The sequence below is a fragment of the Halichoeres trimaculatus genome, unplaced genomic scaffold (genome assembly GCF_033239565.1).
Source record: "Halichoeres trimaculatus isolate MK-OKI-2021-1 unplaced genomic scaffold, fHalTri1.1 fHalTri1_scaffold_5, whole genome shotgun sequence".
Classification (NCBI taxonomy): domain Eukaryota; kingdom Metazoa; phylum Chordata; class Actinopteri; order Labriformes; family Labridae; genus Halichoeres; species Halichoeres trimaculatus.
The window spans coordinates 16,536,967-16,563,256 of NW_027437183.1; the positions used below are offsets into that span (position 1 = coordinate 16,536,967).

General features: G+C 40.8%; 1 protein-coding gene across 2 annotated transcripts; it reads left to right on the forward strand.

The window, feature by feature from the left end:
* Positions 1 to 646: 646 nt before the first annotated feature.
* On the forward strand, positions 647 to 26,098 carry nipbla (NIPBL cohesin loading factor a). Of its 2 annotated transcripts, none has more exons than XM_074669814.1 (49): positions 647 to 1,034; positions 2,552 to 2,623; positions 4,000 to 4,145; positions 4,385 to 4,550; positions 5,013 to 5,113; positions 5,232 to 5,346; positions 5,638 to 5,798; positions 7,576 to 7,724; positions 8,419 to 8,509; positions 8,792 to 9,013; positions 9,217 to 9,474; positions 9,561 to 10,312; positions 12,367 to 12,574; positions 12,701 to 12,877; positions 13,039 to 13,212; positions 13,508 to 13,669; positions 13,780 to 13,883; positions 13,969 to 14,055; positions 14,290 to 14,521; positions 15,054 to 15,205; positions 15,319 to 15,399; positions 15,495 to 15,595; positions 15,785 to 15,911; positions 16,023 to 16,105; positions 16,350 to 16,482; positions 17,048 to 17,191; positions 17,348 to 17,434; positions 17,770 to 17,990; positions 18,133 to 18,235; positions 18,393 to 18,491; positions 18,678 to 18,824; positions 19,581 to 19,715; positions 19,900 to 19,998; positions 20,146 to 20,199; positions 20,294 to 20,402; positions 20,508 to 20,638; positions 20,768 to 20,908; positions 21,001 to 21,094; positions 21,268 to 21,422; positions 21,555 to 21,645; positions 21,812 to 21,985; positions 22,155 to 22,345; positions 22,610 to 22,717; positions 22,946 to 23,146; positions 23,456 to 23,602; positions 23,702 to 24,078; positions 24,218 to 24,392; positions 24,582 to 24,779; positions 24,865 to 26,098. In XM_074669814.1, exons 3-49 carry the CDS (start codon positions 4,082 to 4,084, stop codon positions 25,225 to 25,227), a joined length of 7,644 nt encoding a protein of 2,547 aa, XP_074525915.1. In that variant the 5' UTR covers positions 647 to 1,034; positions 2,552 to 2,623; positions 4,000 to 4,081; the 3' UTR covers positions 25,228 to 26,098. The 2 variants fall into 2 exon arrangements, with proteins under 2 accessions (XP_074525915.1, XP_074525916.1); XM_074669815.1 differs by having other exon boundaries at positions 9,561 to 9,736.
* The last annotated feature ends 192 nt before the right edge of the window (positions 26,099 to 26,290 follow it).

The following is a 26,290-nucleotide window of genomic DNA, read 5'->3' on the forward strand; positions in this document are numbered from 1 at the left end:
TTTTTAAAAGTCTAAAATCAGTGTTAAACTTGTGTGCCCACACCTTCTAACCTGGGAATGACTCAAATGACCAGCTGTCTAGGTGGATATAAAGTACCATCACTGAAGAGACAGTGTAAATGCGTATTTGGAGGCAGTTTTATTATATAAAGTAACACTGGAGATTGATGCTACAGGGGGACTGGGAGATTTGAAAAATATCTGTGCTGGGATCTTAGGGTTGAACAATAATCCTATCCCCCTAAACAGATTGCTTTGTGATTCCAGTTTAATGTAGAGAACAATAAACAAACTGCTTCTTAGAAACTCTGTATATTCTCTGCTTCAAGTGTTGGGCTACTCCACTGAACTCAATAATACACTAATTTTAGTGTAAGGAAATACTTTATGACTACTATAATGTAATAATTACAGTCAATTCAGGTAGTTCCAAAAAAAATCCAACGTATTGCTTGATACTATTGCCTTAGTAAATAAAGTTGGCGCTTTTTCATCCGCCGCAAACACAACAGAGTCTGAACATACTCAACGTCGAGGACTGTACACAGTAAAATTGTCATGTGGCGCCCCCTGGTGTCTCTACCACGAAACGTTGCATGGCATTTTGTTTGGCGCCGATGGAGGGAGTCACTCCTGAGATCTTTGGTCAGTCAGACGGCAGAACTTCCGGTCGGCATTTTGTTCTACGAGAGGAGAGCCTCTTGATGATCGCAACAATCGTCATATTTCTCATTTACTGTCGAAATTGGCTGCAGGCGTTGTTTATGTCGGTGCAGACCGACTGAAACAGCGAAGAACGAATGTTTCCCCATGAATGTACGCTGAAACATTCACCCTTGTGTGACGGAAGAAGAACGAATCAGTCCGACCCGGATTATTGTTGATAGCTAGCAGGCTAGCTCTGCAGCTAGCTGGCAAGCCAGTCGAGTTCCTTCTGGAGGAGCTGCGAGAGAGAAGAAAGGGGGAGCTAGAGATACGGACACGGACACAAACCAAGCTAAAACATTCCCCTCCCTTGAACGCAACATCCGAAGGTAAATACAATCACATATCTTTCTTCACAAAACAAACTTTTGAAAGGGTGATTTTTTAACAATACCATAAAACATTTTTTTGCAGTAAGACCTCCTCCGGCGTCGTTAATCGTTGACCGGGAGGTAACGGAAGCTAGCGAACTAGCAAGCCAGGCTAGCTAGGTGTGTTTTTGCTCCACCAAGGCGCACGGCCTCAACTGGATGTCATTTGTCGAGCTCGAGGATTGGGCCGTTGCCACAGAATTAGAATCTGTGCCGTTGCCTTTACATCCACAGTGACTAGCCCAACGCTTTTTCCTGAACTGAAAACAATTTCACCAACCGTTATCAACCCCGGATTAGCGCTTCCTTGTACTATTTCAATTACCGTCCTCTTATTTGAACGAGGGGGCTAACCAACAACAGTTAAAGCTAGTTAGCACAACCAGCTAGCAATCAAAAAATGATTATTATTGTTAACGAGTGGTAGGTAGGTCGTGTTTGTGGTTTAATTTGTTATATTTGGTGGCAGCGTTAGCTTCGCGGTTGGCTCGCAACATCAACTCCTAGCTGTATATCATGTAGGTTTTTTCGCAAGTAGCGGGCTGCAGCTGGTAATTCAGTGAAGTATGGTAAACATTCAAACAGACATCAATAACAGTAAAACCCAGCAAGTTTGTCGTTTCCGATTACTTCGCTTAATTTGAACGGTAACTCCTTACTTCGTTTGTTCGTAATAACATTAGTTTTAGTTGCTAACCTGTGTTGGATTGTTTTGACTGACGACCGACCGAGGATAAGCTGTGTTTCATCGTTTGTTGTTACTTTGCTCCCAGAGTTTGATATGCACATTCACGATGCATGCAAGAAGTGTAGTTTTTTTCCTTTCCGACCACAACAATTGTAGTTTTGGAAATGCAGTCTGCAATTTAGCAGAGCGCATACAGTGGCTGTTGGCCACTGGAGGATGCAGCCCCCCACTACAGCCGCCACCATCACAGTGCATCTGTTCCTTTGTGCTGCCTCCTGCCTGTCAGTCTCACAGCTGTCAGCCAAGCCCCTGCGTACTGAAGAAGAGCACACAGACCGAGCATGCTAACGTTAGGGTTAGCCAATACAATGTTTACAACATCCATCTGTTGATCCTCCGTGACAGCCCAAAAGCTGTTGTATTTCTTGTACGACCTCGACGATTCGCCGTGCCCTCGGGTCCGGGTGCAACATTGTGTTTTTTCATATTCGCGGGTCAGTAGTACCTTGCAGAAGTTGCCAAATAAGATTTGCATTTCCTTAGGGGTTAGTTAAAAAAACATCACATAGGGCCGTCAGTGTTGCGTCCTGATGCGTTCGTAGGCTAAAGATGGTATACCCTCAATGAATCATTTGTTGCATGTGTCCATTAATTGCTGTGCTCTAATGGCTTTATTTAGATATTTGATGGGCTCAGTTAAGTTCAGTTCTCTTCTGTAAAATCTTTTAAGGAATAGTAAAATACATGCATGTCTAAAATCTGACAGCACTTTGTTCTTTTTCTACAGACACAAGGTGCAGGACTTTTTATCTGAAATGTCAGTTAGTCCACCCGAGACTGCACAGAGTTCTTCAAAAAGGTTTGAGTCAATTATCATTTTGGGTGTTTGTTGCTGGTGTATGCTATGGTTGTCCTCATTTTTAAGTCAATAATAATTTAATACAGTCATTAAAATTTAGTGTGATTGAGAGTAATATAGATAAGAGCCATGCACTAGACTCTTTTGCTTTTTATTGCTACTAAGCTTATACCTGAAGTGTGAGCCACAGTGAGATATTTGAAAAATTGCAGCAGGCCTTTTGCTCTGATTTACTTTGACCTCCTGTACAGTCTTGCTTGAGAGGTCAAGGACCCCTTAACGAGTAAAGGGATTTAGAAAAATCAAATGCTACACGAGGCCTTAATTTGCACAGAATTCCATGATAAGTTATAAGCTTTGAGCTTTATGCTTTTGAAAATTGACGATGCTGAAACGAGTAACAAAAAGACGTACATCAGCTAATGATTAGTGCACTGATTATCTCAGTGGTGTTTAATAAGTAAATCATGGAGAGGCATGAATAGGAGGGAATACAGTCAGAAGTAAGCTCTGGATTATCAGGATCAATGTGAATGTCAAGGTTCATGTGTTAGAGTGTGCTACTGTTGTGGTTTTCATATCATTTCCATACTGATACTTGAGCAGAAAAATACATAGTATTGTTACAGTTACACGCCTTTTTCTCACAAAGCCCCATTCTTTCTACGACTGTAATAATCCAAGGTCCTATTTAAAGCAGAAGTGTTAACACTGATTGATGTGTTTACAAATGTTATAAGTCACATTGTTTATGTGAAGAAAATGCAGATGTTTTTCAGTTGTTTTTGTGCATTACATTTTTGCTACTCAAGAGGTCAAATCATTTATTGTGATGTTAAATGAACTTCAAAAAAGCACTAATCGGCATAGTAGAGGTAGACTCTAAAATGTTCAACAAGGTGTAGCAAAAATTGCAAGCATTTACAGACAGCTTCACTAAGTGTCATCTGTTAAAAAACAACACGCTTGAAGGTTGATTACATTTATTATCATCATAAATAATAAACCACTGGGAACATGTTAAAAAAGATCCTGCACAAACAAGACAAAAAGGTCGTAGCTGTTTATTCAGATGATCGAAATCATATAAGAGACAGAGGAGTTTGTGTCTAATTAATGATGCAGCAGTAAATCATTGTTTTTTTTACACAACATTACCACAAAATTGTGGTTTAAGACAAGGCAAATGGTTTTACACACCGTGCTATTGATAACAAATGTATTTATCTTACAATTTACCTTCATTTAAAGTTTATTTTTTTGTCTCTCCTGCCTCTATTCCCCCTTTTTCCAAAATCTACACCAACTCTTCCCCAACAAACCCCTTCGTTTCATCTCCCATTCCTTTTTCCTCTCTTCATAACCTTCTGTCATAGGTGTCAGGAGATGTGAGGACGGGTGTCGTCCATCGACCCCCTGATCTACCTGTGTATCGACACACTCCCCCTCACCTTCAGCATGAATGGGGATATGCCTCATGTTCCCATTACCACTCTTGCTGGGATAGCTAGCCTTACAGACTGTGAGTGGCACTCAGTCATGTTTCTTTCTTTTTTTTTTTTTTTGAAATGCTAAGATGAAGTGTTCTGTCTGAATAGATGTAATTTAGAAATGTTGATTTCACTTATTGTCTGTTATATCCTCTGTTATTGGTGGCTTCTATTTGTTTTCTGTTTCACACCTTTTTCTCCCCCCTCTATCTCTATTAATTGTCTTTATTGCGATACTATCTCATTTGTCATGCTTGTATTCTCCTCTCAGTGTTGAACCAGCTGCCCCTCCCTTCCCCTCTCCCGGCCACCACCACTAAAAGCCTCCTGTACAATGGAAGGATTGCAGAAGAAGTTACCTGCTTGCTTGGCTGTAGGGATGAGAACCTGGCCTCCCAGCTAGCCCATGGCCTCAACCAGGTGTCCACAGAGCACATGTGAGTGTGAAACAAATTATGAGTAGGACAGGTTGTGCCTGAAATTCTGAGATAGCATTTGAAAGTGGTAGGGCTGGCGGAGCTAGCGCTGAGTTAAGGTTGGTTAGAAGCTTGCTGTTGAAAATGAAAGATAAAATTAGCAACAACAGAGGAGATGTCTCTTTTAACTAATTGTTTACAATAATTCATTTAGAGGTTGACTTTCCATTAGATGTAGACATGGAAGACTACACAAAGTCAACAACCCAACTTTTTGTAGACTTCGAAGTACTTTTAACTGTTACTGAAAGTGACCCTGTTTATCTAAAAAGTAATTCATATGCATGTGTTCATACATTTAATCAAAGTCTGTAAAATGTAACAGGCTTGTTTTTTAACTTGTTACTATTTGTGGTACTTGCTTCTCTTTCTCTGACTGCTTTATAATGTGAATGAAATTGTTCTTTGTGTCTGTCTCCTCAGAGAGCTGAAGGACAACCTGGGCAGCGATGAGCCAGAGGGAGACGCACCACTGCTGCTGCAGACCATGCTGGCCAGGAACCCTGGCATCTTCAGGGAGAAAAGTATGGAGATGCATATCTGTTGCTGATAAAATCTTGAAGCACCCAGTCCCATAAAAAAAAAGCTTTGTGTTAATATTCATTAACAAACTGTATTTTTTATCCATTTTATCAATAACAGATGTTATGCAGCAGCAGTCGATGGTACCGCCGTACAAAATTACCCAAAATTCCATGCATAGCCCTGCCCAGCCTGCAAACTTCCAGCCGGCTGCTATTTCTCCCAATCCACAGAGGTGAGCCGTGCTGGTGAAATTAACTGACTTGTAATTGTTTTACTGAAATTATCACTACTTTTCTGTTGTTTACATATTTGATTGTTTACACGTTTGGTTTTGATTGATATATCCCAGATGCATGTCTATATTTGATGTCATTGAGTATTTTAATTGATGATTCTCTGGTTAAAAACAAAATATTTTTAATTTAATCAGGCAAATTGTGAATTTTGTAGCTATTGATGCAACTTTGTTCAGCATGCCTGCTTACTTTCTTGCATTCTGCTCTCTCCTCCTCACCACGTCCAGCCGGTTCGTGTCCCCTCAGTCTGGTTCAAGTAGTCGGTATATTGGTCAGAACAGCCCGGTACCAAGTCCCTACACTCCACAGAGCCCTGCCCCTGGTTTTATACAGCAGTACCCCCACCAACAACCACCCAGTTATAACCAACACCAACAGATACAGCAAGGTGAGTGTGTGCTGGAGGTTGTCTTTGTTAGGATCCATGTTTACTTGCTTGGGCAGCTGTTTGTTGTTCATGATATATTTCATTCCCTCACACCTGGCTGATGTATTTAATCTTGTTTCAGTTTTATATGGATGTTGTGCAGTTGTTTTCTGTGATTCTGGGATGGGGTTTTAGGAAAATGGAAAGGCTGTTTTTCATCTGGCACTGCCACATGAAACTTAGTTGGTGATGTTGATAGTTGGAGGACTTGATAGTTTTTTCAGAGTTTTTTTTGTGTTGAATGGAATTCCAACTATCTCTGTGTTGCAAGCACAGAGAATGCCATGGATGAGGATCATCAACAGTGTTTGCTCCTGGTTCAGATAATTGGTTGTGATTATTCAAAAATATGCAGCAGAGTGAAAAAAAAGCTTTGGCTGTTGGTTGAATGTAATAAGCACCTGTGGTTTCATTCATGTAACTTACTTCTTGTTACTGTGCAAACTCGTGTTTCCTCTTTCATTAGTTGTCGTACATTTTCTCTTCAACTGTCAACGCCATTTTTCTTCTTGTTTAGTCTGTGTTCAAAGGGGGATGTTCTGATTGTTTGAGTTGAACATAAAAAAGATGGATGTACTGATTCATAATCTTAATCTTAAACGGATGATAGTTTAATTCTTTGGAACAGAGAAACAAGTAACAGTTAGCTTAATAGCATGTTGTGCTGTGAGTAATTTGATTTTTTGGCACATTAGTTCTTGAGTCTCGGTGATCAAGTTGGTCAGACACAGCCAGTCATGCTGCCTTCTTACCATATTGTCATTACTCTTAAGTTTTCTTAAGCTCATTATTATGTTTCACTGAAGTGAACTTTCACAGCTGAAGTTTGCTTTTGGTTGTTTTTGATTTTTTTCCAGTTTCTATAAACTAAAAAGTACTGGTTTTAAATTTGGCAGTTGAAAGAAATGTTAACTTAGCTGTCCCCTCTGACAACTATCACTGACACTGTGGAGTTATTTGTTTACATGATGTAGAAGGTTGTATCTAGAATATCCATGCTCTCTGAACATGGATTTAAAGCAACTTTAAAAGTTAGCTCCTTTGATTAAATGTAAATGGTTTAAAATGTTGGTGCCCTGCTTTTGGGGTGCCCTCTCTGCTGCTTTAATTATGGAGTCTCAGTTCACAGCTAAAATGTCTTATAAATAAAAGATGGAACGATTTATTGAGCCATGCAGTGTTTTGTCAGAAATTTATTTTCTGAAGAAGTAACATCAAATTTTTCTCAAACTTCCTTTCTAAATTGGTCAAACAAAAATCATCCAGTTTATGCTGGTTTTACTTTATGTTATCAAAGCTGAATAAATCTCCAATTTTTGAGAGAAAATGTTTTTTCTGTCATGATTAACAGGGCTATAATTGATGCATCCATGTTTTACAGAGACTGACAGTGTACCAGCACTATTACAGAAGCTGGTATTTTGTCTGTTAAAAAATGGAGGGAAAGTAAAAGAATACATTGGAAACTGTACACACCTCAACCAGGGTAGTTACAAATTAGAAAACATCTCTTTCCTGCTGTTTCTCCATAGAGCATGTTGAGCATAGTCATTGTGGACGATATAGAGTAAGGAAAGATTGTCCAATGTTCAATCAACCAGGTAACACAGCTTTTATTTGACGTGGAAGTGTAAAAGTGGAAACGTCAGTCAGTGGTCCACCTCTGTAAATATGGTTTGTAGGATACACTGCATTTGTTAAGGAAAAAATGAATCCTTTTACTTTTTTGATCCAACAGTGTCTGTGGCAAGCCCCATGGTCCCAGGTGGCATTAGAAATATCCATGAGGGCAAAGTATCGGGACAGATGGCAAACACTGCCAACCACCACCCTGAAAGACACGGCACTGAGGACTACCTGAACATCGTTCACCGTCTGAGTAATGAGGTAGGATTGAACAGATTTATTTACCATACAAGGAAACTGCGATACATGTACAAGAAATTCAAGATCAATATCCTATAACGAGAGGTTTTTTACGTGTGTTTGGGAGATATGTAGGATAGTGTTTCCATGGAGCTCTAACTGCTCAGGTAGAAAACTGAACATGCCTGCGAGAATTCTGACAGTTGGGGAAAAAAAATCATAAAAAGACATTAATAGCTTTTGTGTACCAGTCTGCACAGCCAAGTTTAAGGAATTCAGTTGCAAGATTCTCCAAAATGCCGAAGGCTAAAGAAAAAAATCCATGCTCTTATGGGTGGTTATGTAATGTTAACACATCAGGTACAGAAACCTGTTGAGCCACATTCAGTATGTGTGTGGTTAATTGTCTTAGTTTGTATGACAGATATAAAGTCTTTTGGGGCATTTTATTGATAATTATAAAGTGGCACAGGTTTTAAGATTAAATCTTGCACATTTTTCCCTTGAGGATGAAGCAAAAACAAAGGTGTTAAAACTTTTTGTGCTGAATACAGCGAGATAAACACGCAGGAGTTAGTGCTTCATGATAACAGAAGCTTTATTGATGAGAGTTTTCAAAATAAACACTGAGAGTAACTTTGCAGGAGACGTTACATGACCAGTGTAGAGTTTCCTTGTGACTGACATTTACATGTATTTTCTTTTGTTTGTTCAGGAGGGTGACTCCACCATGAGGAACCCTTCTTTCCCTCTGAGGTCTCCACAATCTGGTTGCTCCCCAGCAGGAAGTGAAGGAACGCCCAAACGTAAGGAAACTAAAAAAAAATCCTTATGGACTAAAGTGCTCACCTCTTGTTATGCAACTTTTTCATTTAGCTAAAATACTCATAAGTCAAATTTCACAGCTACAGAACAGTTTCATTCCATGACGTCTGGAAATTGATGAAAGGCTGTAGTGGTTTTCTTCCAGGGCTTAGTCCTGTTACTTTGGCAAGACAGCAGCTGTCAGTATTTATCGTATGTTGTCTGTCTTTTTACATGGTTTCAAAGGATAATGGTCTCCTCTGTTTGGTATTGCTTCCTCACAGCGGGTTCTCGTCCTCCGCTGATTCTGCAGTCGCCTCCTCCGTATGCTCCCTCACCCAGGGAGGGAGGAGGTGACCAGAAACAGCAGCTACAGCAAAGGAAGAAAACCCCGGCTGTGAAAGAGGAGAAAGATATGTACGACATTGTAAGCTCTCCAAACAAGGACTCTACAAAACTCACCCTCAAGTTGTCCAGGGTCAAGTCAAATGAGTCAGATACCCCAGGTTAGTGAAGATTTCAGATGAGCTCCCTTTATCACTTTTACTTTCTGATGCTGTTTCTTAACCTGTATGACTTCCCCTGATCATTTACCTGATGAGGTATGCTGCACTCTCATTCACAAATTTTCATGCAGAGTATTTAGAGTACTCAAACAATACATCTCTTAAATACAACTTTGTAAATATGATTTTTGCTCATTTCTCAGGTGAGGTTGTGCCAGGGATGGACCAGAACTCTGACAACATGGAGGCAGAACTGGGCTTTCAGCAGGTGCCTGTTCTCCAACAAAATCTTGGAGTCCGGCTTCAACAGCAGCAGATTTCCCAGCAAGCAGGTGGTGCCAGTGGTCTCCAGCCTCCCAGTTCCCCTTACGATGAGGCAGAGCTAGATGCTCTTGCAGAAATTGAAAGGATAGAACGGGAGACAGCTAGTGAGAAGTGCTCCAAGGAGGTTCAGGATAAAGGTGTGTAGTACATGACCAGTTATAACCATTGTGTTAGTTAAAATTCTTAGGGTTCATGAGAGTAATGATTTGATCTCTTTTCATAGATAAGCCTCTGAAGAAAAGGAAACAAGACTCCTTTCCCCTGGAGCCAGGTGCAGGGGGACCAGGTGGCCCCACAGGAGCCCCAGGCAGTGGACCAACAGGAGGGGGCAATGCTGGCAAACTGACCCCGCAAGAGGCCACTGCAGCTGGGAATGGTGCCAGTCGCCCTCCCCTCATGGTGAGCATCGACCTCCAGCAGGCAGGCCGAGCTGATGGCCAGCTCGACCCCTGTCTGGCTGCCCCTATTCCCGCCCTTGAGGCCCAACGCTGGCCTGAAGAACCAGCTAGTGGGCCAGCCGCAGTGGAGGGTTCTGACACTGCTTTGCGGTTAAAACCTGATGGACGGCCGGAAGTCATTAAAAACAGGGTTGATAAACATGACAGCAGGAGAGAGGGTCGGGAGTCATCGAAGCATCGGCACGATGAGAAGTCCTCAGACAGACGAGGAGACATGCCAAAGTCGTCAAGCCGAGGGGAACATGGACGAGACAGGGACAGGGAATCTGATAGAGATAGGAGGCATCGGAGCGAGACCGGTGGTCGAGACAGGCGCTCCCCTGACTCTCGCTGTCGGAGTGATCGAGATAGGTCTGGCTTTCAGTCTTCATCGAGTGGAGAGCCTGGTCGGAGTGGCTGTAGGCAAGATGGTTCCAAACCAGCCTCCTCTGCTTCTGGTGCTAAACTTCCAGATTCTTTCCCTGCTCATCTCCTGGGAGGCCATAGTGGCGCACTGAAGAACTTCCAGATCCCTAAGGTGATCTGGGCCGACCCAAAACAAATCTCTCCCACCTACCAATCATTCAACTGTCACTGCCTGCAATCTCACAAAATCAAACCACACCACTGCTCACTCTTGTTTTTGTCTTTGGTTTTCATTTGTGAGCCTTTTGTTTATTCTTGGGACGGGTTTTAAAACACATTAACTAACTCTTAACCATCTGTAAAATGTAGAAGAAATTGTATTGATTTTATAGCGTTTTGGTCCTGTGTAAACAAAAGCCAAGTCCTCAAAGAAATGCTCCACTGCTTCTACATTTGTGTGATAAATCTGGCTGCAAAACTCTTTAATGTCATCATCATGCAGCTCAAGGCATGGACAGAGATCAGCATCACTTGCATTTTTTTTTAACCTTCCCCAATGATTTTAACAGTCAGTGCAGTATAAATGATGCAACCTCCTGCCACATACTGTGAGAGGCAAGTTTATTTGCAGAGCACAGTTTGTACACAAGGCAATTCAGAATCTTTACAGCTAAAATATAATCAGATCACAAGAAGGCAAACAAAAACATTCATAAAGCATTAAAAAATCATTGATGAAATTAATAGAGAGGAGTGCAGAATAAATACTTTTAGTTGTTATATGTAGAGCTAAATACAACAGTTTTCAGCCGGGATTTGAACATCGTCAGAGTTGCAGTCTGTCTTTTGGAAAATTGTTCCAGATTTTTGGAGCATAGTGCTGAAACACAGCCTTATTATGTTTTGTTCTGACTTAAGGCACCAGAAGGAGACCCCTCCTTGAGGTTTATATGGCTCTAACATGTCAGAGATGTACTTTGGCGCTAAACTGTAGAGACTTGTACACAAGCAGAGCTATTTTCAAGTTTATTCTCTGTGCGACAGGAAGCCAGCGCAGGGACCTGATAGCTGGGCTAATACGCTCATGTTTCCTGGTTCTGGTTGGTGCTCGAGCAGCAGCATTCAGGATGTGCTGCAGTTATCATACAGTCCGTTGTACAGCCCAGCGAGCACGGCGTTGCAGTAGTCTAACCTGCTGGAAAGAAACGCATGGATTATTCTTTTTATCTTTTCTAAGTCAGATTCAGACATTATTTCTTTAACTGTAGCAATGTTTTATAGATGGTATAAAGCTGCTGATGTTATTGATTTAATGTGTCTGTTAAAGGTTAGAGGTCTGTGTCTGGTGTCTGGTCTGTCTGCTGTCTGTAAAGCTTTATGAGATCCAAAGCAAAAACGTCTACAGTATAATTTGTTTAATGATAAAATCAGGGTATTTAACTATCCACCTTACGGCCTTTCTGTCAACAGCTGATAAAAGTTATAAATTTTATATAAATCTGGTGTGTTGGTGTGGGAATGCTTTAACTGCCAGGCTGAACAAAATCAGCTGTGCAGCATCTGGAGAAAGGAAGGGATAAGAGAGTTTCTGTGCTGTAAGTTCTGTATGTTAAGATGATAATCTATGCGTTTTATTGGTTATCTGTAAGGTAGTGTGACGTGTGAAGTTTTTAGAAATTTACTACAGACTTCTTTTTGCTGAGATCAAGGCAATTAAATTTGCTGACTAATCACAGATTGCCTACCTTTAGCAACTTTAAAAGGCCCAAGTTTTGTTGACTCTTTAGCACAACAGATTCTGATTTTGTGATGTCATTATTGTACAGCTGTAAGCTCTGCAAACCTCAAGTGACAATCTGAAACACTCCCACCCAACAACCCCCTGATGGCTGTTTTTTTACGTGGCTGAAGGAGTTCACACCTAAGCACTACAGTGTTTACAAAACACATGTATCAAAAATTAAACCTGCATTTCTTCTTGTTAACAGTGGAGTATCTCTTTGAGTTGTTTTCATATCTATACTGGAAACTAACAAAATCACTAATCCCATTTTAATCAGTTTGGTCCATTGTTTACATTTTTATCTAACTTGATTTTGCTTTCCTGTGAACCAAGCTCATGTTTTCTGTCTAAAAATTTCAAGTGTTGATTTTGTGATGCTTGAACTTGAAGTATATTACAGCAGGCTTTTCTTGCACCTTCAATATTGTCTTCTGTTTTTTCAGATCAAACGTGATAAAGACGGTGGTGGATCAACTGAAAGTCAAATGTGGGGCCAGCCCAAGGTTAAACTGGAGAGGCTGGGTTTGGTGCAGGACTTCGAGAGGAGGCCAAAGCCTGTAGTGCTTGTAAAGAAACTCTCTGTTGACCAGATTCAGAGGATCATCCGACACAGCAAGTCTGGAAAGAACAGACTCTCAAAGTCTGGAAAAAGTAAGCTAAAGAAGCATTTGAACCACAGAGTTCTTCCTCATTTTCTTCCCACCATTTCTTTACACGGTTTTTCCATGCATTCAGAAAAATGCTTTTGGTAATAGAAATATGATGTAAAATTTTCAGGTGGCATGGACCCTGCCGTTCTGAAGGAGCTGCCTCCAGAGCTGCTGGCAGAGATTGAGTCAACCATGCCGCTGTGTGAGCGGGTAAAGATGAACAAAAGGAAACGAAGCACTGTAAATGAGAAACCCAAGTACGCTGAAGTCAGCTCAGATGATGAATATGATGCAAATGGAGAGTGTAAGTGTTAAGGTCTTAACTTTTTCTGTGTTACATGTAAAACATTTTGCCATCATAAAAAAAACCACATAAATTAAATATGTATTTTTGCAGACACCGTAGCATTGAGCTACAATTTTTTTAGGATTAAAGGTTAATTTCTTAATTTCTTCAATCCACAGCTGCAAAGAAGCGGCAGCGACGTGACAAAGACAGAACCTGGGACTGTGAAGAGAGGGAGCGCCGTGGTTCAGGGGAACATCGGAAAAGTGGGCAAAGGGACGGGAGACGAGGCTCAGGCAGCCGCTACCGGGACTCCTCAGAGGATGATTCACCGCCACCAAGCATGAGTGAAGGTCTGTACTTAGATATGTCCTGCAACTTATTGACTGATGTGTGTAGCATTGCTGTGTAGAGGGCCTTTGGTCGGTCTTCATGGTCTTAAATGAATGAATAGCTTTATTTGTCATTGCGCATGTTAAAGCTAATGCTGCATCAGATGTGGGAGCTATGTAAAAAATATGTAATGGTAACCTAACATCACAAACTGGAAAGTATTGATGTTATTCATGGCAGTTCCTAGTTATGTCAAGATAGAGGTAAAACACTAATCAACTTTGGTAAATGATTTCATTTCTCTCTCCCTCTCAGTTGCCAGAAAAATGAAGATGAAGGAGAAGCAAAAGAAACGGAAAGCTTATGAACCTAAGCTAACCCAAGAGGAGCTGATGGACTCTTCCACATTCAAAAGGTTCTTGGCAAGCATCGACAACATACTGGAGAATCTGGAGGATGTGGATTTTACTACCATGGGTAAATATGGCTGTCATAATGTTGCTTTAGCCTAATTTTAGACTCAAAAAAAGCAGCATGTTTTCTGTATTTAATTGTAATTGTTCATACTGTTCTGAATATTCCAACAGCTGATGATGATGAGATACCTCAGGAACTGCTGCTCGGGAAACACCAGTTGAATGAGCTGGGCAGCGAATCCGCTAAAATAAAGGCCATGGGAATCTCCAGCAGGGTACTGTACAGAAAAGATATGAAGTTGTTTAAAAACTTCAGTTTAACTGTTGTGGAAGTTTGAATAATGTTCTCTGTTCTTCTAGATCCCATCAGACAAGCTGGTGAAGCTACTCAACATACTAGAGAAGAATATCCAGGATGGGGCCAAGCTCACCACCTTAATAAACCATGTAAGCTCCCTTCCTCTCAAACTCGGTATCAAAGATATTTTTTGTGGAATCCTGCAGAAACCTAGAAATTTTACTTGCACAAAAATCAATTTGTAGTTTATTTTACAGATTGAATCAAAACTACATTGGTAAAAAGAAGAAAAGGTTGAGTTTAAATGAATAAAAAGCTTCAGCCTTCACGTAGAGGTGTCTTCCTCCCAAGTTTATTTCCATGCTTGTCCTTTTTAACCTCAGGACCACGACGCTGAAGACGAGGAGAAACTGTGGAGAGACTTGATAATGGAGAGAGTCACAAAATCAGCTGATGCCTGTCTAACAGCTCTCAACATTATGACCTCATCACACATGCCCAAGGCGGTCTACATAGAGGATGTCATAGAGCGGGTGTTGCAATACACCAAGTTCCATCTCCAGAATACACTGTACCCGCAGTATGACCCAGTATACAGAGTAGACCCACATGGAGGTGAGGATAAAGAAGTTTTTTTTCCTATTATTGTTTCAGTTTCATAAGAGCTTGGCTTCTCTAAGGAGTCTTGTGTTCTGAGTGAAGTTTTTTTCTGACTGTGCAAGAACTTTCTTCAGTGTTGTGGTAAATGTATAAGAAAATTAAAAGCAAAAGACTCCTGGTGTCTTGAAATTAATTGGTTATCATTCTTCGGTATATCTCATAAAATCCTCCTGCATTGAAGTACAAGTTTTGTCCATAAATGGTTTAAACTGAGGTAGGAAGCTATAGCTGCATATTTCTTCTGACCTTTTTTACGCTTTAGGTATAGATTAGTTTGTAAAGTGACTCTTGTCATAACATTTCAATAATTTGTTTCTAAAAACGTTGGCTTGGTGAGGAACTACAAGAGTCTCTATATGTAAAAGGGTGTGAAATGTAAATAGGATGTTCTTTTCCCATGAGGAATGCAGAATTTAACCGTGTTGAATGATGGTTCATGCTAAAACTTTAGGAGGAAATGGATTAACAAATGCTTTTTTCCATCTAGGTGGCCTATTGAGCTCTAAGGCAAAGCGTGCGAAATGTTCCACACACAAGCAACGTGTCATTGTCATGTTATACAACAAAGTGTGCGACATCGTCAGCAACATCTCTGAGCTCCTCGAGATCCAGCTGCTGACAGATACCACCATCCTCCAGGTAACATCTGATTGTTGTTGAAAACAATATCAAACTGTCGTTAATTATTAGTTTATGAAGTCCATAATTATTCAAACCACTTGATGATCCATGTTTTTCTCTCTCTGTCACAGGTTTCTTCTATGGGGATCACACCATTCTTTGTAGAGAATGTCAGCGAGCTGCAGCTGTGTGCCATTAAACTTGTTACAGCAGTAAGTTTCTGTTTTTTCTCCCTCCAGAAGATGTACTGATATCAAGTGTCTGTCAAAAGGTACAGATTTACTGACTTTTTATTTCCTGTCTCCAGGTGTTCTCTCGCTATGAGAAGCATCGGCAGCTGATCTTGGAGGAGATCTTCACCTCTTTGGCCAGACTGCCCACCAGCAAACGCTCCCTCAGGAATTTCAGGTGATTTATTTGAAAATGAATTCAAACTTGTTTGTGACCTGAAGTTGTTTAAGGTGTAGAGGATCTGTTTTCTTTCATTACTGTCTGGTTATCCATAGGAAAATAATGCCTGAGGCAAAGGGTAATATTTCCCAATGTAAACATGTTGTAATCATAACCATACATCTCCTTAACCTCTTGTGTCTTTAGGCTGAACAGCTCAGACAAGGACGGAGAGCCAATGTACATCCAAATGGTGACGGCTCTGGTGCTGCAGCTGATCCAGTGTGTGGTCCATCTCCCCAACGACAAAGACATTTTTGAAGAGTGTGACAAGGTGAGAGAGTATCAAATAAATCTAAAACATGAGCAACCGGATGTACAGTCGATGCAATCACAAACATGTTTTAAATTTGCTCAAAAGTTTCTTTTTTTTTCCTTTTTTAAGGTGGATCAAGATGTGCTGATAACCAACTCATATGAGACAGCAATGAGAACGGCACAGAACTTCCTCTCAGTCTTCCTCAAAAAGTAAAACTTTTCCTTTCCATACTGCTTTCATGTATGCTCTGTACTTGGTTAAAAAACTTGTGTTTTCACTTAATGCATTGATTGACAAGTGTTCTGGTGCCAAGATAACAAGTTAATGACTTTGAATAAATAGGAAATACTGTCTTTTAGTCATAAATGTCTCTTTAAAATCATTGTTGTTTATTATGTGCATGCTTAGACGTCACACACTAACTTAACCATTACTTTTTCCTTTCTCCCTCAGGTGTGGCAGCAAGCAGGGAGAGGAAGATTACCGGCCGCTGTTTGAGAACTTTGTCCAGGACCTGCTCTCGACAGTTAACAAACCTGAGTGGCCAGCTGCGGAGCTACTGCTCAGTTTGCTTGGTAGACTACTGGTCAGTATGATGGAGCTCTTTCTTTAAAGTGGACATCCAGCTATTTGCAGTCAAGTGTTTCCAAGAATAGATGATCAAGAGAAAAAGCACGGAACAGTGTTGCCATCCTAGGAAAAGAAAACTATTTTAACACATGGTTCAAACAGACTTTGACTTATCATTTTGAGTTGAAACCTCTGATTGTAGATTATTGGGTGGCTCAGCTTTGGCTTAAACAGTCCTTGATACAAACCTCAAATAGCCCAAGAGCGTAGCAATCTGTAAGTAAATGTGTGCAGAGTGATTAGACACAGCCAGTTGGTATCTTATTGTCACTCCTTAATGTATGAATGTGTGTAAAGCAGGCCATATAAATGCTTTTTTTCAACCATCTAACACTGTATGTTTCATATTACTATAATAAAACATCTCCGTGCCCGTTAAAAACTGGCTTCAACCTTTTTCAACACTAAACTTAGGGATATAAAAGAGGAATTCTCTTATCCATTGCTAAGTTATGGTGTAAGTTCTTGACAGTGCCAGCGTCTTTTCTTACTTTCTTTTCCTCCCTCTCTGCCTTCTCTAGGTTCACCAGTTCAGTAACAAGCAGACAGAGATGGCTCTGAGAGTAGCATCTTTAGACTATCTGGGCACAGTGGCTGCTCGTCTGAGGAAGGATGCAGTCACCAGCAAGATGGACCAGAGATCAATTAATCGCATCCTGGAAGGGGTAAAACAGCAACTTAATACTTCCCAAAGCTTTCTTTCTCATTTATGTACATTTTTGTGACAGTTAGAAAATCAAAATGCTTTATTTGCTTGTTTCATTTTAACATATTTTCACGATTATTTTTTCATTAATTCTTATGCGGCTCTGTTGGCGCAGGCTCCAGGTAATGATGAGACCCAGCAGCTGCAGAAGGCTCTCCTGGACTACTTGGAAGAGAATGCAGAGACAGACGCTTCACTGGTGGTGAGTGGAGAGTAGACTGACTTCAGATACTATCACAACTTTACTCATTTGAAATCTATGTCTATGTAAACTGGCTTAAATTTTACTGTTTCTGCACTATAGATAACCTTTTTTCCTTTAGTTGAAAGTTTAAAACTAATATATTTTTTCTCATAAGCTTATTCTGTTATCTACTTCTATTTAAATCATACCTTATATTCCAAGATGCAAGTTTACCTAGATGTATCACTGTCAGTGGGTCAAATGTGCATGGTATTGATGTACTACACTTCATAAAATAATGTAATTATTTTATTTCTTCTTAACCTGAAACTGAGATTTTGTTTTCCCTCCAGTTTGCTAGAAAGTTCTACATTGCTCAGTGGTTCAGAGATGCCACCACAGAGGCTGAGAAGTCCATGCGGAACCAAAACTCAAAGGACGACGACTCATCAGATGGACCACAACATGCTAAGGAAATTGAGACCACCGGTGAAATTATGCAGCGTGCCGAGAAGCGAAAGAAGTTCCTTCGCACTATCATCAAGACCACGCCGGCTCATTTTGCCACTCTGAAGTAAGCATGTCTAACTGCTGCATCCCAGTACATTAAAACTGTTGTGTTTTTCTTTTTGGGGTTATAACTTCATGTCAGTTTCAGTATCAGTTTGTGGGATTGGATAATTGTTTATATTCCTTCTTTTTGTCCTTCTCTGCAGAATGAACTCTGACACTGTGGACTATGAAGACTCCTGTCTGATCGTGCGTTATTTGGCCTCCATGAGGCCGTTCGCCCAGAGCTTTGATATTTATTTAACACAGGTAAGATAAGTATACCATTGTCTTTTAATTTCTCACAACAGCTCAAATACACAGTCTATAAACTCTATAAGCTGTATGGTGAATTCAGATATTAGAGCTATTCTTTGTTTTGTGGACTTTTGGGGTGATCAGGAGCTCTTGTTTTCTTTCATAATAGATCCTGCGAGTCCTCGGTGAAAGTGCCATTGCTGTAAGGACAAAAGCCATGAAGTGTCTGTCTGAAGTAGTGGCTGTGGACCCCAGTATTCTGGCCAGGGTGTGTGAGGATCTGATTGCCTTGAACAATTTGTCTTAAGTTAAACTTTTAACATGTTTACTTTTTTGCATCACAGTCTTTTAAAGGATACTTAACTAATCTTCACCTGTGCCTTTTGATTTGAATCTATCGCAAAGTCTTTCTTTTCCCGTGCTTTGACTGACACTCTCTTTTCCTCTTCCACAGTCCGACATGCAGCGTGGCGTCCATGGTCGTTTGATGGACAACTCCACGAGTGTGAGAGAGGCAGCTGTCGAGCTGCTGGGCAGATTTGTGCTCAGCAGACCGCAACTCACCGAGCAGTACTATGACATGCTCATAGAGAGGATACTGGTGAGTTTCTTTATCAGACATGTTAGAGACACATTATCATAATGTGAGGGGCTTCCCACCCCGATAAACTTTTTACATACCACTGCCAAGAATTCCATAAGTCTCTTCTGAAATTATCACACAAAGTCAGATTTGTGGTCCATACTTAAAAAAATATATATTCTCACTAATGGGAAAAAAAACATTGTTCCTTACTTATTATGTGTTCAGATCTTTGGACTTTAACCCTCTCCCCACTCTGGCAAAGTGTTCCCATTCAAAAGTAGCATGTAAATGCAGCTGCTGTTGAATGCATCCTTTTAAACGCATATGCAAATGTAATGAACAGTTTCTTCTTCAGTTGGGACGTTAATGCTATTTATCTTGTGTCACTGACTTAACATGAAAAACACCTGTGGTCATTTTGGGGTGTGTCATGTTTGCTTACAAATGATGAAATAATCAAATGAGGAGCCAGTTCAGCGTAGTTCATCGACCATTGTGAAAGCTGTGAGTTTGTACACGGTTAATTTTGCAGTGTAGTCCAACACATGCTTTGGTCTTAGTCTTTGTGCTCAGCCACTCAGAAGTGATCACACTGAAATTGTTGTGCCTGTTGTCATGGAAATGTTCAGGAGGGTTCACAAGAAGTTCATCGTTCATTATTGTGTTGTGCTGCCACCTAATGTCAGAACTAGATTACTGCACCTGATGCAGACTTAAGTTCTTTTTAATGTAAGAAGGTTGCAGGATTAATGGGATTTCCTTCATGTACAGGACACTGGTATTAGTGTAAGAAAACGGGTTATCAAGATCCTCAGAGACATCTGTCTGGAGCAGCCAACCTTCAGTAAGATCACTGAGATGTGTGTGAGGATGATCCGCAGGGTCAACGATGAGGAAGGCATCAAGGTCAGAATCATGTCGTCCTTTTTTGCTGCATAAAATATGCTCTGTGAAATGACTTTCAAAATCTTTTCCCCATTTTTGTATCTCTAGTATCTTTCACATTTCATTTATGACATAAACTGGAATTCAAAAGTTATGTTTTAAAGTTTAGTTCAGAATTACTGACAACTGAACTCCTTCTCTTTAGAAATTGGTGAATGAGACATTCCAAAAGTTGTGGTTTACACCAACTCCAGCCCACGACAAAGAGACCATGACCAGAAAGATCCTCAACATCACTGATGTGGTTAGTTAACCCTCTTACCCTTTTATTTTAATCTGTTTGAATAAAAGTCTCTGTCAAGCCTCACCTTGCCTTGTTCTGACCTATGGTGTTTGATATACTTTTTAAATAATGATAATAAATTATTATTTTTGCATCATTGTTCTCCAGGTAGCAGCATGTCGAGATACTGGCTATGACTGGTTTGAGCAGCTTCTTCAGAATGTAAGTATTGTGTTTTACATTGAACTTTATCAGATGTAGTTTTACTATGTTTGAAGCCTTTGTAAAACAAACAACCGTGTTCTTTTTAATCCAGCTTCTGAAGTCTGAAGAGGATGCATCATATAAGCCAGCCAAAAAGGCCTGTGTTCAGCTGGTTGACAATCTGGTGGAGCACATCCTTAAGTATGAGGAGTCTCTTGCAGGTATATAAGTTTGCCACTGAGTTAAAATATGTTTTTACAGAACACATTTAAAGTCTAGTTTTCTCGTACACTTGTTCTAACTATTAATCCATATCTTCTGTGCAGAGAACAAGGGTGTAAACTCAACACGGCTAGTGGCATGTATCACCACCTTGTACTTATTCAGCAAGATCAGGGCGCAGCTCATGGTCAAACATGCCATGACCATGCAACCATACCTGACTACAAAGTGCAACGTAAGTTTTGTTTACGGTTTCATCACTGGTTGTGTTTTTGACTTGTTGAAGGATTATTAGCCATTGTGTTCTTAAACCCTGATTTATTAAGTATTCATCCGTAATAAGTTCATTACTTTGCCTCCACAGACTGCCAATGACTTCATGGTCATCTGTAATGTGGCAAAGATCTTGGAGTTGGTGGTCCCTTTGATGGAGCACCCCAGTGAAACCTTCCTCGCCACCATCGAAGAAGACCTCATGAAGCTCATCATCAAATATGGCATGACGGTGGGCAGCAGTAACCTTTTAGAAAATGTTCATCATCTGCTCTGTTTCATATGCTTAACTGTGTTAATGATGTCTTCCCATCTCATCTTCAGGTGGTCCAGCACTGTGTGAGCTGTCTGGGAGCAGTTGTCAACAAAGTCACACACAACTACAAGTTTGTCTGGGCATGTTTCAACAGATTCTACGGTGAGAAATGAAGTTATCAACTTGGATTCAATATACACTGCTTTAAAATAAAATGTATAGTATATCCACACACCCCTTTTAAATAGGTCCGTATTCAAAAGTGAAGAGTAAAACATCATATCTGGGACATGGCCTACCTAGAACTAACTGTGAATCTGGGATTATTTTTTCAGGTGCACTTAACAAGCTGAAGATTCAGCATCAGGAAGATCCAAACAGCACGACGTTGGTAGCAAACAAGCCCTTCCTGCTGAGATCGCTCTTCACTGTGGGTGCCCTGGCCCGACACTTTGACTTTGACCTTGAGGAATTTAAGGGCACCAATAAGGTAAGATTGCTATTTGTGCTTTATAACATTTTAAACTTTAAATCTGTATTGCAATCATCAAGTCTAGTCGTTTTGAAGGTTTAGTCTTAAGGATATTGATTGTACACTTAAAAACGTGTGTGTTTTGTGCAGGTTGTCATAAAGGAAAAAGTTCTCGAGCTGTTGATATACTTCACCAAGCATGAGGATGAGGAGGTCAAGACGAAAGCCATCATTGGCTTAGGCAAGAAATCTGCTTCTACACTTTGATCAGTTCGAAAGTCACCATTCATCATAATCGATTATAATTAGGCTAAGGATGTGCTGTCAGTGAGTTCTAGCTGGTGGCTGTGATTTAGACACAGACTGCTGTGTCCATTTGTTCTTACATCTCTCTGCTTGTCATTTAGGCTTCCTTGTAATCATGCATCCCAGCCAGATGTTTATGCCTGAGGTGAAGTCCCTGTACAACGGCATCCTGTCTGACAGCTCCTCCTCCATCAACCTCAAAATCCAGATCCTCAAAAACCTCCAGACGTACCTCCAAGAAGAGGATACACGGATGCAGGAAGCAGACAGGGAATGTAAGTGAAGCTGTGGTTGTTGCTTTGGATTAAACAGCTTTCTGAGGCAACGCTTCAGAGTTACAGCCCCAAACGATACTCTGTATTCGTTGATGTGGATTAACATTGTCAACGTCTGCTTAGAAAGAGTTTTTACCTTATATGAAACCATGGATCTGTGTCCTTGCAGGGAAGAAACTCTCCAAGCAGGAGGACTTGAAGGAGATGGGAGACATCTCTTCAGGAATGAGCAGCTCCATTATGCAGCTTTATCTTAAACAGGTGTTGGAAGCGTTCTTTCACACTCAGTCCAGTGTTCGGCACTTTGCTCTCAACGTCATCGCTCTTACACTCAACCAAGGTCTCATCCATCCTGTACAGGTAAGACCTCACCTATTCTTACGGAATTTATCGTAACAATATGTGATATAAAAAGAATCTCAGTTTTTTTTGTTTGTTCCTTATATCCACACTTGGGATTTTTTACTGACGCGATTTGTTTGTGAGCATCTTAAAGACCTTTATTCAGCTGGTATAAAATCAAAGCCTTCATCTCCTCATCTCGTCTGAATCTTGTGTTTGTTTTAAACAGAACTGTGAGCATATGCATGGTAACCCAAAAACAATTTTGTCTTGTCCCTGTAGTGTGTACCCTACCTCATTGCGATTGGAACAGACCCTGAGGCAAGTATGAGGAACAAAGCTGACCAGCAGCTGGTGGAGATCGACAAAAAGTACACAGGATTCATCCATGTGAGTTGATGGTCATCAATGTCAAGTTTCAAACCACCTGCAGCACAAAAACAAAAGTAGAATTTGACCTATTTAGTAGTCTCTCAGCTCCAGAATGTAGAAAGAACCTTGTTTGTTGGAGAATTACTGCAACTTGAATTTGAGCCCATTCGTTGGGCAGCAGCTGTCTCAACAGTTGTCTGAAACACTCAGCTCCTAACACTTCTCCTTTATCATATTCTTCAACAGATGAAGGCAGTCGCTGGGATGAAGATGTCGTACCATGTGCAGCAGGCCATTGAAATGTCTCGGAAGACCATCATAAGAGGTTTCAGACAGGACGAGACACACTCAGCGCTCTGCTCCCACCTGTTCACCATGATCAGAGGAAACCGGCAGCATCGGAGGGCTTTCCTCATCTCGCTGCTAAACCTCTTCGATGACAATGCTGTGAGTGGACCTGAGCTTATCTTCACATATCTTGGCATTGTTTTGTGGAAGGTGATGTGTCCCTCTTTACTGAATGCTGGGAAGAAATCAACCTCTTGTTCACCAGCAGCGTGAGAATTCAGAACTTCAAGAAAACCATTTTAAACTGTTAAGGACACAAAAAACACAGAGTTGGATCAACATTTTTAATTGAAAGACAGAACAGTTTGAAGTTGTAATTTGTTAAACTCCACTAGGTCATTTATAACCCTTCATGTCTTTCCATTACTACCTCTGATTCATGCTCTTCCCATCTTTTTCTTTCTGCAGAAGACGGAAGTAAACATGCTGCTGTTTTTAGCAGACAACCTCGCCTGTTTCCCATACCAGAGCCAGGAGGAGCCTCTCTTCATCATGCACCACATAGACATCACACTGTCTGTTTCTGGCAGCAACTTGTTGCAAACATTCAGAGAGGTAGGATAGCAGTTTTACAAGAAGCTTGCATTTGAAATATGTATTTTGACCGTGCGTATCTGATTCTTATGGGTTTCATTGTCAATTTTTGTCATCAAGCTCCTGTTGAAGGAGCCGAGGCGCAAGGAGAAGAAGGTAAAGAAGGAATGGAAAAACACATGGGATGGGGAGGACGAAGAGGAAAAGATGAACTGCGATTCACCAAGGAGTGATGAAGAAAACAGCAACAGTGATGGTGACAATGATGACGATGAGGATGTGGTACGGCGGCCTAAGAAGTCCAGAAAACCTGTCGCAGACAGCTCTGAGTCTGAGTCAGATCTGGATGATTTGAATGTGGAGGATGTGGACAAAGTAATGAGGCTCCTCCCAGATAATCCCACTGGTCTCTTGGACTTTGCCAACGCAGTCCAAGGCATCCTGTTACTTCTAGTGCTGAAACAGCATCTGAAGAACCAGTACGGATTCTCTGACAGGTAACATTCACATAACCTCTGCTCTATACACTGTATACTGTAAAAGAATCTTAATTTTTTGAGTGCATTAGTTTGATGAATTCATTTATGTTTGGTATTCCATTTTCACTGTAACTCAATAATTTTTTTCATCCCACAGCAAAATTCAGAAGTACTCTCCAACAGAGTCTGCCAAGGTGTACGATAAGGCAGTGAACAGGAAAAACAACGTTCACTTCCACCCACGACAAACCATCGACTATATCTCCAACAACATGGCGCATGCCACACTGACAAATGATGTCAAGAGGCGAATAGTCAGACAGTACCTAGACGTAAGTACCTCTGCCATAACATGATTCAATACCGGTGTTTGATATATCATAAACTGACGATCTTAAAGTTTTTTGTGTCAGCCTGTACTGTCATAATCCACTTGGTGTCAGCTTATTCCTTGGTCTTTAACCTCATTAGAGTGGGACAAATTTAAAAGATTTGTTTGTTTTTGTTTTCAATCATCACAGTTTAAGGTTCTGATGGAACATCTGGACCCAGACGAGGAGGATGAAGAAGGTGAAGCGTCTGCCAGCGCTAACATCAGAAACAAAGCCATAAATGCCCTACTAGGTGGCTCCGGCCCCATGTCAGGGCCCAGTCCACGCAATCAGGCGGGACCAGAGACAGATGATGACGATAGTGATGGCGACGAAAGGACCCCAGGGGTGAGACAGACAAAAACAATAGTTTTGGTATGACAAACTGTGGAGTTAGGTAATTTAACTTTTGCTCCTTATGTTCTCTCTACAGTCCTCACGAAGATCAAGGCGAGCAGGCGACTCTTCGGACCCCGGCCGTATGAGTGAGACAGTGGATGCTATGGATGTGATCGCCCTCTGCTGCCCCAAGTATAAGGATCGGCCGCAAATAGCACGAGTCGTGCAGAAGACGTCCAGTGGATACAGCATCCATTGGATGGCCGGCTCTTACTCGGGGCCTTGGGCAGAAGCTAAGAAACGCGACGGCCGCAAACTGGTGCCTTGGGTGGACACTATTAAGGAGTCGGACATCATTTACAAGAAGATTGCCTTGACCAGCAACCACAAACTGAGCAACAAAGTAGTACAGACTTTACGCTCACTGTATGCAGCGCGGGAAGGAGGGGCTAGCTAATGGCTCCTGTGTGGTGTTTTTTTTCTTTCCTTTCATTTTTTTTTTTTTTTTTGGCCCCTGTTCCATTTCTACTTTATCAACTCCTCTTCCTTGCTCCTGCTCCTCCTCCTCAACCTACCACCTCCGACGACACAGCCAAACTTCACTGGATTCCTACCCTCCTCTTCTCCTTCCTCAATTTTGTAAGAAAACACAAGAGAGCAAGAATATTTGACACTACATACTTTTACATGAGTTATTCTTGCAAAAATGAAAATGACACAAAACATAAGACTTATATTATAGAGGGACTGCTCATGTTTTGTTTGTGTACAAGTGCAGAGGATAGAATCCAGAAGGCATTAAAGGAATAATTCACCCAAATTATCCCTTAAAAAGGCTATCAGATCAGAGACCTGGAGGGAAATGTTTTGTCAACATTGTTGTGGGAGCTCCTTCGCTGTTGTGCAGCAGATTCTAGTCGCTCATTTCTACTCCCACTGTATCATAGTTTAACACAACAAAAACTAAAATGTTTATATCTCTGAAGACAAAAAAGCTGTAAAAAAAGAATAAAACCTTAAGTGAATGTTGGAAATTAGTCTTTTTGATGTTCTTATTAAAGTGTTTTTGGAGTTTATTATACTACTAGCACACCCTGATGGTTTTTCCTTTTAGCTTTTAGATATTTGAAGGAAAATGGAAAAAAGAAAAAAAAAAACGAATTTTTATTTTTGTTCACTTTTATTTGTCCATGCTGTACAATGGCAGAGTCCTCTGAATATAATTTATTCTATTTCGAACTACGCATGCAGTATATGTGGCCTATTGCAGGAGGATATTTTGTAAATGTAGATTTTGTTGTATTAGGTCACCCTAGTAATAAGAGGAAAGGGGATTCATACCCTTTCGGTGGAACAAATACTGCAATAAATTTTCTACTTCTCTTTGTCACTTGTCTGCTCAAAGTGTTAGTCTGATCTTTTCATTCAGAAAATGTAGAAAAGTACATACTGCGGAAACACAGACAGGCCTGGATTGATCATATATTCCAGGAGAGCCCACATAAATATTCTTGGACTGA

Excerpts from the sequence above, each read along its gene's own strand:
- nipbla (XM_074669814.1), top strand. The coding sequence starts at position 4,082 with ATGAATGGGGATATGCCTCATGTTCCCATTACCACTCTTGCTGGGATA. Across the intron at positions 13,213-13,507 it reads GCCACCAAGCATGAGTGAAG|TTGCCAGAAAAATGAAGATG; the intron begins GTCTGTACTTAG and ends TCTCCCTCTCAG. Across the intron at positions 18,236-18,392 it reads TTGATATTTATTTAACACAG|ATCCTGCGAGTCCTCGGTGA; the intron begins GTAAGATAAGTA and ends CTTTCATAATAG.